The sequence below is a fragment of the Haliotis rubra genome, unplaced genomic scaffold, assembly GCF_003918875.1.
Source record: "Haliotis rubra isolate DU_JTF1 unplaced genomic scaffold, ASM391887v1 Scf981, whole genome shotgun sequence".
In the NCBI taxonomy this organism is placed as follows: Eukaryota; Metazoa; Mollusca; class Gastropoda; order Lepetellida; family Haliotidae; genus Haliotis; species Haliotis rubra.
Window position 1 is genome coordinate 192,307 of NW_025767725.1, and position 12,433 is coordinate 204,739.

Below are 12,433 nucleotides of genomic sequence, written 5' to 3' on the forward strand. Positions count from 1 at the left end.
CCCCACATGGGTACGCTGAAGCCCATTTCTTTTGTACGCCGCCGTGATATTGCTGGAATATTGCCAAAAGCGGCGTAAGATTAAACTCACAGTTGAATAAAGACGATGGCACGCCCAACACCCAACCTAGTCACTCAAACCATTATTTGTGTTACATAAATTGTATCCATTGTACTGACTGAGGAGTGGTTTTGACGGAACGGGAACACGCAACTTTAAGCAAAGTTTATCCAGTAATTGTTTTGTTTTCTGAGATAGATGTAATCCGTACGTTTAACTGGTGACATGTGCAGATATGGAATAATTTAGGTCATGTGATACTTCATGTCTTCCAGTTTGACAGTAAGACTCGATGTCTATCTCTATTCACACTGAAGTCATCTATTTGGTTGAAGGAATCAGTTACACAAATATGTGACTACACTTCATGAATTCTCATAGTTTGTATTGCCATGTATATATCACACAAATGATACATTATTTATAGCAAAATAAGATTTATTCAGTGAAACAAGATAGCACCACATGTTAAAGATATATAGCTCGAGGATACAGGCACATAGCAAAAGGCGTTGATGTCTTAAGTCATACAATGTGTAAAGGCAAGTTATGGCCATGGTGTCCCAATGTGGTGATATTGTTCGAAAGTTTTACGAGCGGCGTAAAACCATATTCATTCACTCACCCTGACATTATTCTGACAATATTCCTCCTTCATATATATACCAACTCAATCAAGGGCGAAAACAGTTGTCAAACAGATGCAAACTTAACGTCCAAACATGTATGTATATATGTATGTATGTATGTATGTATGTATGTAGGTAGGTAGGTAGGTAGGTAGGTAGGTAGGTAGGTAGGTAGGTAGGTAGGTAGGTAGGTAGGTAGGTAGGTATGTATGTATGTATGTATGTATGTATGTATGTATGTATGTATGTATGTATGTATGTATGTATGTATGTATGTATGTATGTATGTATGTATGTATGTATGTATGTATGTATGTATGAATGTATGTATGTATGCGTGATGTACATAAATAAATAAACAAAATAATACAAATAATACAAAACATACTGCTGCTAATTAAAGTAATTATACTAACGGAAAAAAGTAACTGTGCACAACAAAAATTGCATAAAATAAAAGGTTATAAAAACCTAAAATACATGCAGAAAAGCACTTTGCATGAATTTGATTATCATATATCGCGCATGGCACGAATTTGATTTCAGGACAGCTTTATGGCAGAGAAAGGGTGTACACACGGTGATGTGAACGTATGCTGCGTGCGTTGTTCAACGTCGACGTTATGTTGTGGGGAGACATCACTTCTCGTGGTCGGAGAAAATTTGTCATTTTCAATGGCCATCCGGCAGGTCTACGATTCTGGGATGATATCATTAGGCCTCATGTGCAGAGACGTAAGGACAGAGACTTAACTTGACGCTTCAGCAAAATAATGCCCCGAGAGAGCAGAACATTCCGGGACTCCTCTGGCCAGCTGTTTCTCCGGACTTGTCCCCTATTGAGCACGCTTGGGATGAAATGGAGAGACGTTTACGTCAAGCCCAAAATCAGCCATTGACGTTAGCTGAATTGTGACAAGCATTGGTTCACAGATGGAGCAACATTCCCCAAGCTTTCTTCAATCGCTTAGTGACATCTATGCGTCGTCGCTGTCAAGCCTGCATCAACGCCAATGGTGGACACACACGATGCGTGAATTTGTGAACTGACTTTTGACATCACATCTCGTCAAGGCGTGTAACGATACCTAGTGTCAAATCATATAGTTCTCGCTATTATCCTGCCAACAGTTAAACAGTGATTGAGGAAAGCAAATCATGTTATTATTATCTTTTTTGAATTAACAAATGGCATAACATCATATAATGCACAGTTACTTTATTCCATTAGTATATAATGACATACTCGGCTGCTAACCTATTCAAGACATCTTTTCTCGTGGAATTGAATCAACGATGATGACGTCGTCACGTTTATGAACCGTTCCCAGTAGACGGTGCAGGGGCACTGGCAGGAGGTGGAGCTTGACCAGGGTCTGCCGCTACAACAGGAGGTGGAGCTTGACCAGGGTCTGCGGCTACAACAGGGGGTGAAACTTGACCAGGGAGCTGGGCTGTCCCAGGGCTTTGATAGGAATACGAAGGCGCCGCAGGGGGTGGGGCTTGACCACCTGGTGGGGGGTAATATGGTGGGGGGTTAGGTGCCGGATATGCTGGATTGCCCTTTGGGTGTGGATATGCTGGATTTGGTGCTAGAGCGGGCCCTGGATTAACAAAAGCAGCACCAGCAGTTGGCATGGGATATTGTGGATAACCGCTCTGCCCTGAAATGCAAAACAAAATGTTCATTGCAGATGAGAGTTGTTTTCATGACACAGGTGGAGCATTACGTAACTGCCATATGTACTGGTGACCCGATTAGCTGTATTTCCTTGTTTCATGACATATCATTATGGTAGATACAAATTCACGAGCGAATACATTTCTCCGAGAATAATGACGGCCTCCCTGTCACATTAAAGATCGTCTACATGCTTGAAAAATATTATACAATAAAGTATGATGTACAGTTAAACATCGATGTGTCGAAGTTGGACGGACCAAGGTAGATAGACTGCGTGTTGGGGCTGCATTCAAGCCAGTGTGACTCAATCCGGTTCGCATCCGAAAATGTACGGTATTTGCCACTCCGACTCTAAATACCTAAGGTTATACGAAGTTCGACACAACCGTAAAAAGATGACTACATCAAGAATACGCTGAGACCAGGCTTTTACTTCGAGACAACCCTAAAATGATGACTAGACAAAGAATACGCTGAGACTAGGCTTTTACTTAGAGACAACCCTAAAATGATGACTTGACAAAGAATACGCTGAGACTAGGCTTTTACTTCGAGACAACCGTAAAATGATGACTAGACGAAGAATACCCTGAGACCAGGCGTTTACTTCGAGACAACCGTAAAATGATGACTAGACAAATAAAACGCTGAGAACAGGCTTTTCCTCAGAGACAACCGTAAAATGATGACTACATCAAGAATACGCTGGGACTATGCTTTTACTTAGAGACAATCCTAAAATGATGACTAGACAAAGAATACGCTAAGACCAGGCTTTTACTTCGAGACAACCGTAAAATGATGACTACATCAAGAATTCGCTGAGACTAGGCTTTTACTTAGAGACAACCCTAAAATGATGACTAGACAAAGAATACGTTGAGACTAGGCTTTTACTTAGAGACAATCCTAAAATGATGACTAGACCTAGAATACGCTGAGACCAGGCTTTTACTTCGAGACAACCGTAAAATTATGCCTACATCAAGAATACGCTGAGACCAGGCTTTTCCTCAGAGACAACCCTAAAATGACTACTAGACACAGAATACGCTGAGACTAGGCTTTTATTTCCAAACAACCGAAGTTCGACACAATAATGTTCGACACAACGATGTATGTCTTTAGTATCATAGCTTAAATAACTTAAACGTTTCACGTTAACTGTAAAGATTCCCGCTTACCTGACGTAACAAACACACTCGAGTGAGGCTGTGGTTGGATGACTCTTCCTGTCCCCGTTTTGCAGCAAGTTTTCACGATGGCGAGGATGGTAACAGCCACGACGACGAGGCCAAAGATCGCTCCTAACACAATTGCAACGATGATGCCGGTGCTGGAAGAGAATCATCGTTATGAGTAACAGTTTGTTTACCCAACATTAGGCCGTCTGAAAATTTTCTGTGTTTCAATGAATTTTCATTCCGACGTAGAATAATGTAAAGTTTATCTTATCTAAATCACCACCCACCCCCACCCCACCCCATCCCCAGTAGAAATTTATGCTCTTACTTTAATACTATTACCTTGGTCTCTGTCTCAAAGTCCCTCAACTGCATATTTTCCCCTTCTGCCCAGCCCTTTTCGCAATGCTAACAAGAAATACCCGGTTATCCCTTTATAGTGAATGTATTGCAAAAGTCATTGATAAATATTGACAGAAAGCATATCATCACCCAGAGTATATCATCAGAGTTATCATCACCCAGAGTTATCATCAGTCAGAGTATATCATCACCCAGAGTTATCATCAGTCAGAGTTATGATCATCAGAGTATATCATCCAGTTATCAGAGTAGTATCATCATGAGTCGGAGTTATCATCAGTCAGAGTATATCATCAGTCAGAGTAATCATCAGTCAGGGTACATCATCAGTCAGAGTTATCATCAGTCAGAGTACATCATCAGTCAGAGTTATCATCAGTCAGGGTACATCATCAGTCAGAGTTATCATCAGTCAGAGTTATCATCAGTCAGGGTTATCATCAGTCAGAGTTATCATCAGTCAGAGTTATCATCAGTCAGGGTTATCATCAGTCAGAGTTATCATCAGTCAGGGTTATCATCAGTCAGAGTTATCATCAGTCAGAGTTATCATCAGTCAGGGTTATCATCAGTCAGAGTATATCATCAGTCAGAGTTATCATCAGTCAGGGTATATCATCACCCAGAGTTATCATCAGTTAGAGTATATCATCAGAGTTATCATCACCCAGAGTTATCACCAGTCAGAGTATATCATCAGAGTTATCATCACCCAGAGTTATCATCAGTCAGAGTATATCATCAGAGTTATCATCACCCAGAGTTATCATCAGTCAGAGTACATCATCAGTCAGAGTTATCATCACCCAGAGTTATCACCAGTCAGAGTTATCATCAGTCAGAGTTATCATCAGTCAGAGTTATCATCAGTCAGAGTTATCATCAGTCAGAGTATATCATCATCATCAGAGTTATCATCAGTCAGAGTTATCATCAGTCAGAGTATATCATCAGTCAGAGTTATCATCAGTCAGAGTATATCATCAGTCAGAGTACATCATCAGTCAGAGTTATCATCAGTCAGAGTTATCATCAGTCAGAGTACATCATCAGTCAGAGTTATCATCAGTCAGAGAGTATATCAGTCAGAGTTATCATCAGTCAGAGTTATCATCAGTCAGAGTACATCATCAGTCAGAGTTATCTTCACCCAGAGTTATCACCAGTCAGAGTATATCATCAGTCAGAGTTTTGACCAGTCAGAGTTTTGACCAGTCAGAGTTATCATCAGTCAGAGTATATCATCACCCAGAGTTATCATCAGTCAGAGTTATCGCCAGTCAGAGTATATCATGAGTCGGAGTTATCATCAGTCAGAGTATATCATCAGTCAGAGTAATCATCAGTCAGGGTACATCATCAGTCAGAGTTATCATCAGTCAGAGTACATCATCAGTCAGAGTTATCATCAGTCAGAGTATATCATCAGTCAGAGTTATCATCAGTCAGAGTTATCATCAGTCAGAGTTATCATCAGTCAGAGTTATCATCAGTCAGAGTTATCATCAGTCAGAGTTATCATCAGAGTTATCATCAGAGTCAGTCAGGTTATCATCAGTCAGAGTTATCATCAGTCAGAGAATATCATCAGTCAGTCAAGTTATCATCAGTCAGAGTATATCATCATCAGTCAGAGTATATCATCAGTCAGAGTATATCATCAGTCAGAGTTATCATCAGTCAGAGTATATCATCAGTCAGAGTTATCATCAGTCAGAGTTATCATCAGTCAGAGTATATCATCAGAGTTATCATCACCCAGAGTTATCATCAGTCAGAGTATATCATCAGTCAGAGAGTATATCATCAGAGTATATCATCAGAGTATATCATCAGTCAGAGTTATCATCAGTCAGAGTTATCATCAGTCAGTCAGAGTATATCATCAGTCAGAGTTATCATCAGTCAGAGTTATATCATCAGAGTCAGTTATCATCAGTAGTTATCATCAGTCAGAGTATATCATCAGTCAGAGTATATCATCAGTCAGTCATCAGTGTATATCATCAGTCAGAGTTATCATCAGTCAGAGTTATCATCAGTCAGAGTTATCATCATCAGTCAGAGTTATCATCAGTCAGAGTATCATCATCAGAGTTATCATCAGTCAGAGTATATCATCAGTCAGAGTATATCATCAGAGTTATCATCATCAGAGTCAGTCAGAGTACATCATCAGTCAGAGTTATCATCACCCAGAGTTATCATCAGTCAGAGTATATCATCAGAGTTATCATCACTCAGAGTTATCACCAGTCAGAGTACATCATCAGTCAGAGTACATCATCAGTCAGAGTACATCATCAGTCAGAGTATATCATCACCCAGAGTTATCATCAGTCAGAGTATATCATCAGAGTTATCATCACCCAGAGTTATCATCAGTCAGAGTTATCATCAGTCAGAGTACATCATCAGTCAGAGTTATCATCAGTCAGAGTATATCATCAGTCAGAGTTATCATCAGTCAGAGTATATCATCAGTCAGAGTTATCATCAGTCAGAGTATATCATCAGTCAGAGTATCAGAGTATATCATCAGTCAGAGAATATCATCAGTCAGTTATCATCAGTCGGGGTATATCATCAGTCAGAATAATCAGCAGAGTATATCATCAGTCAGAGTATATCATCAGTCAGAGTTATCATCAGTCATTGTATATCATCAGTCAGAGTATATCATCAGTCAGAGTTATCATCAGTCAGAATATCACAAGTCATAGTTATCATCAGTCAGAGTTATCATCGGGCAGAGTATATCACGAGTAAGAGTATATCATCAGTCAGTTTTTTCAACAGTCATGTTATCATCAGTCAGGACACTCAGTCAGAGTTATCATCAGTCAGAATATATCATCAATCAGAGAGCTTTCAACAGACAGGTTATATAGTCGGCAATGGTATATCTTCAGTTTGGGTCTATCATCAATTAGGGCATATATCATCAGCCAGAGCCTTCAATTAGTCCGAGTGTATCCTCAGTCAGAGCCTATAATCAGTCAGAGAACATCATCCCGGTATTCACTCACGTGAAGGTGGTGCAGCACGACCCTCCGCAGCAATAATCAGCAACCCCGGGGCAATACCTGACGGTAAAGGCGTCAAGGCTGTAGCAGTAGACAGAGGCAAGGCAGCCTGAAACAAATATTGTCAAACCCGTTCAAAAAATGCCCTGCCATGACGTGTTTCACAGAATACCCAGCAGTTAACAAGCGATGAACGACCAACATACAAGTGCTGGCGATCTATCTTATTCACATTTTGTTAAGAATCAAATCATTGATTCAACAGAAAACAATGATGTGGGTCAAATTTGGTTTAGATATCTAAGCCTATTGTAAGCATGGACGCAAGTTTTCAATATGTCATTGCATCTTGTGGATCCCCTACCTGCTATTGACAGGTGTTGTGTGCTTGTCAATGACCCGTGCCATTTATCTGACACTACAACTAGCCATGTGCTAGTCGCTTTATCACAGAGTGTCAGTGTTTATCTGACACTAAAGCTAGTCATATGCAAGTAGCTTTATCACAGAGCGTCGGTTTTTATTTGACACTACAACTAGTCATGTGCTAGTCGCTTTACCACATAGTGAGATTTTTTATCTGGCACTACAACTAGTCATGTGCTAGTCGCTTTATCACATAGTGTCAGCCTTTATCTAACACTACAACTTGTCAAATGCTATTCGCTTTATCACATAGTGTCAGTTTTTATCTGACACTACAACTAGTCATGTGCTATTCGCTTTATCACATAGTGTGAGTTTTTAGCTGGCACTGCAACTAGTCATATGCTAGTCGCTTTACCACATAGTGTCAGTGTTTATCTGACAATACAGCTAATCATATGCTATTCGCTTTATCACATAATGTCAGTTTTTATCTGACACTACAACTAGTCATGTGCTAGTCGCTGTCCTGCATTGTGTTCACTGCGTGCCAGTTTTTATCTGATACTACATGGACGCATCTGCTAGGCATGCCATTTCCTAGTGTCCATCTGATACAACACACAACAGCAAGGCAATTGTTACCTGTTACTAGGCGATACATGTATCCATGTCTATATGATATTATACTGAGCTTTTACTGGTATAAGCATCTACATGATCCCCCCCCCCCCACACACACAAGTGTTTACTCGTACCAGTGTCTATATGATACCATCTTAAGTGTTGATATAACAAGTGTTTACTCGCATCATTCCCTATATGATACAACAAGTGTTTACTCGCATCAATCCCTATATGATACAACAACAGCGTTTGCTCGTATCAGTGTCTATATGATAGTATAAGCGTTTACTGTACAAAAGTAATAGTTATTTGGCACTCACCTGGTATACATGCAAGACAAAGAGCAACAACTGGTAAAACGGCATCCATGGTCAGCCAGTATCAAATTATCAATACAAAACCACTATTATTACGTAGAAGTACTCCTCGACTAGATCACATTCAACCCAATAGAGACGTGGGTCTTTGCAAAACGTACTCGTCACTATAATAGAAGCGACTAAATCCTTTCCTCAATCAGATGCAGTTTCTGAGAAAAAACGCTATTGTACGATTCCAGGTATTTCACGCGCAATAGTAAACACCGCCATGGCGACAAATAATACAAACAAACACACAATGAGTCCGTGCGTGTAGTGTTATGTAAGGTCATAAAATTCTCAACCAATTGGTTACATTAAATATCAATTAAAGTAAGAATAGGGGAGTGTCACCTATCTGCACTGAAACGGTTCTTAAAGCTTTAAGAAAAAGTATAGGCTTTGCTGTCTACCGCAACACAGGACATGCTTTAACAGCAGAAACAACACAGCACAAGGCATGACAGCTCCCTGTAGCATAACACACACTAGAGTTATGTCAGTATCACAAACAGCGTGGTAGAAGGCCTGACAGCTCTATATAGCAGAACACACACTAGAGTTATGTCAGTATCACAAACAGCGTGGTAGAAGGCCTGACAGCTCCCTGTAGCAGAACACACACTAGAGTTATGTCAGTATCACAAACAGCGTGGTAGAAGGCCTGACAGCTCTATGTAGCAGAACACACACTAGAGTTATGTCAGTATCACAAACAGCGTGGTAGAAGGCCTGACAGCTCCCTGTAGCAGAACACACACTAGAGTTATGTCAGTATCACAAACAGCATGGTAGAAGACCTGACAGCTCCCTGTAGCAGAACACACACTAGAGTTATGTCAGTATCACAAACAGCGTGGTAGAAGGCCTGACAGCCCCCTGTAGCAGAACACACACTAGAGTTATGTCAGTATCACAAACAGCGTGGTAGAAGGCCTGACAGCTCCCTGTAGCAGAACACAAACTAGAGCTATGTCAGTATCACACACAGTGTGGTAGAAGACCTGACAGCTCCCTGTAGCAGAACACAAACTAGAGCTGTGTCAGTATCACACACAGTGTGGTAGAAGACCTGACAGCTCCCTGTAGCAGAACACACACTAGAGTTATGTCAGTATCACAAACAGCGTGGTAGAAGACCTGACAGCTCTATGTAGCAGAACACACACTAGAGTTATGTCAGTATCACAAACAGCGTGGTAGAAGACCTGACAGCTCCCTGTAGCAGAACACAAACTAGAGCTATGTCAGTATCACAAACAGCGTGGTAGAAGACCTGAGAGCTCTATGCAGCAGAACACACACACCAGAGTTATGTCAGTATCACAAACAGCGTGGTAGAAGACCTGACAGCTCCCTGTAGCAGAACACAAACTAGAGCTGTGTCAGTATCACAAACAGCATGGTAGAAGACCTGACAGCTCTATGTAGTAGAACACACACTAGAGTTATGTCAGTATCACAAACAGCGTGGTAGAAGACCTGACAGCTCCCTGTAGCAGAACACAAACTAGAGTTATGTCAGTATCACAAACAGCATGGTAGAAGACCTGACAGCTCTATGTAGCAGAACACACACTAGAGTTATGTCCGTATCACAAACAGCATGGTAGAAGACCTGACTGCTCTATGTAGCAGAACACAAACTAGAGCTGTGTCAGTATCACAAACAGCATGGTAGAAGACCTGACAGCTCTATGTAGCAGAACACACACTAGAGTTATGTCAGTATCACAAACAGCGTGGTAGAAGACCTGACAGCTCCCTGTAGCAGAACACAAACTAGAGCTGTGTCAGTATCACAAACAGCGTGGTAGAAGACCTGACAGCTCTCTGTAGCAGAACACAAACTAGAGTTATGTCAGTATCACAAACAGCATGGTAGAAGACCTGACAGTGCTATGTAGCAGAAGACACACTAGAGTTATGTCAGTATCACAAACAGCATGGTAGAAGACCTGACAGCTCTCTGTAGTAGAACACACACTAGAGTTATGTCCGTATCACAAACAGCATGGTAGAAGACCTGACTGCTCTATGTAGCAGAACACACACTAGAGTTATGTCAGTATCAAATATAGCGTGGTAGAAGACCTGACAGCTCTCTGTAGCAGAACACACACTTGAGTTATGTCAGTATCACAAACAGCATGGTACAAGACCTGAAAGCTCCCTGTAGCAGAACACACACTAGAGTTATGTCAGTATCACAAACAGTGTGGTAGAAGACCTGACAACTCCCTGTAGCAGAACACACACTAGAGCTATGTCAGTATCACAAACAGCGTGGTAGAAGGCCTGACAGCTCTATGTAGCAGAATACACACTAGAGTTATGTCAGTATCACAAACAGCATGGTAGAAGACCTGACAGCTCCCTGTAGCAGAACACACACTAGAGTTATGTCAGTATCACAAACAGCATGGTAGAAGACCTGACTGCTCTATGTAGCAGAACACACACTAGAGTTATGTCAGTATCACACACAGTGTGGTAGAAGGCCTGACAGCTATATGTAGCAGAACACACACTAGAGTTATGTCAGTATCACACACAGTGTGGTAGAAGACCTGAGAGCTCTAAGTAGCAGAACACACACTAGAGTTATGTCAATATCACAAACAGCGTGGTAGAAGACCTGACAGCTCCCTGTAGCAGAACACAAACTAGAGCTATGTCAGTATCACACACAGTGTGGTAGAAGACCTGACAGCTCCCTGTAACAGAACACACACTAGAGTTATGTCAGTATCACAAACAGCGTGGTAAAGGATCTGACAGCTCCCTGTAGCAGAACACAAACTAGAGCTATGTCAGTATCACAAACTGCATGGTAGAAGACCTGACAGCTCCCTGTAGCAGAACACACACTGGAGCTATGTCAGTATCACAAACAGCGTGGTAGAAGGCCTGACAGTTCTATGTAGCAGAACACACACTCGAGTTATGTCAGTATCACAAACAACGTGGTAGAAGACCTGACAGTTCTATGTAGCAGAACACACACTAGAGTTATGTCAGTATCACAAACAGCGTGGTAGAAGACCTGACAGCTCCCTGTAGCAGAAGACACACTAGAGTTATGTCAGTATCACAAACAGCATGGTAGAAGACCTGACTGCTCTATGTAGCAGAACACACACTAGAGTTATGTCAGTATCACACACACAGTGTGGTAGAAGACCCGAGAGCTCTAAGTAGCAGAACACACACTCAGAGTTATGTCAATATCACAAACAGCGTGGTAGAAGACCTGACAGCTCCCTGTAGCAGAACACAAACTAGAGTTATGTCAGTATCACAAACAGCGTGGTAGAAGACCTGACAGCTCCCTGTAACAGAACACACACTAGAGTTATGTCAGTATCACAAACAGCGTGGTAAAGGATCTGACAGCTCCCTGTAGCAGAACACAAACTAGAGTTATGTCAGTATCACAAACAGCATGGTAGAAGACCTGACAGCTCCCTGTAGCAGAACACACACTCGAGCTATGTCAGTATCACAAACAGCGTGGTAGAAGGCCTGACAGCTCTATGTAGCAGAACACACACTCGAGCTATGTCAGTATCACAAACAGCATGGTAGAAGACCTGACAGTTCTATGTAGCAGAACACACACTCGAGCTATGTCAGTATCACAAACAGCGTGGTAGAAGACCTGACAGTTCTATGTAGCAGAACACACACTAGAGTTATGTCAGTATCACAAACAGCGTGGTAGAAGACCTGACAGCTCCCTGTAGCAGAAGACACACTAGAGTTATGTCAGTATCACAAACAGCATGGTAGAAGACCTGACTGCTCTATGTAGCAGAACACACACTAGAGTTATGTCAGTATCACACACAGTGTGGTAGAAGACCTGAGAGCTCTAAGTAGCAGAACACACACTAGAGTTATGTCAATATCACAAACAGCGTGGTAGAAGACCTGACAGCTCCCTGTAGCAGAACACAAACTAGAGTTATGTCAGTATCACAAACAGCGTGGTAGAAGACCTGACAGCTCCCTGTAACAGAACACACACTAGAGTTATGTCAGTATCACAAACAGCGTGGTAAAGGATCTGACAGCTCCCTGTAGCAGAACACAAACTAGAGTTATGTCAGTATCACAAACAGCATGGTAGAAG

At 41.6% G+C, this 12,433-nt stretch overlaps 1 protein-coding gene across 1 annotated transcript; it reads right to left on the reverse strand.

Annotated features, from left to right (window-relative positions):
* Positions 1–1,948: 1,948 nt before the first annotated feature.
* LOC124265515 (nematocyst expressed protein 4-like) lies at positions 1,949–8,462 on the reverse strand. Its single transcript, XM_046700299.1, has 4 exons — positions 8,260–8,462; positions 6,950–7,055; positions 3,558–3,709; positions 1,949–2,353 (listed from the first exon to the last, which is right to left on the reverse strand). Exons 1-4 carry the CDS (start codon positions 8,306–8,308, stop codon positions 2,004–2,006), a joined length of 657 nt encoding a protein of 218 aa, XP_046556255.1. The 5' UTR covers positions 8,309–8,462; the 3' UTR covers positions 1,949–2,003.
* Positions 8,463–12,433: the final 3,971 nt, after the last annotated feature.

Excerpts from the sequence above, each read along its gene's own strand:
- LOC124265515 (XM_046700299.1), bottom strand. The coding sequence starts at position 8,308 with ATGGATGCCGTTTTACCAGTTGTTGCTCTTTGTCTTGCATGTATACCA. Across the intron at positions 7,056-8,259 it reads TTGTCTTGCATGTATACCAG|GCTGCCTTGCCTCTGTCTAC; the intron begins GTGAGTGCCAAA and ends TATTTGTTTCAG. Across the intron at positions 2,354-3,557 it reads GAGTGTGTTTGTTACGTCAG|GGCAGAGCGGTTATCCACAA; the intron begins GTAAGCGGGAAT and ends TTTGCATTTCAG.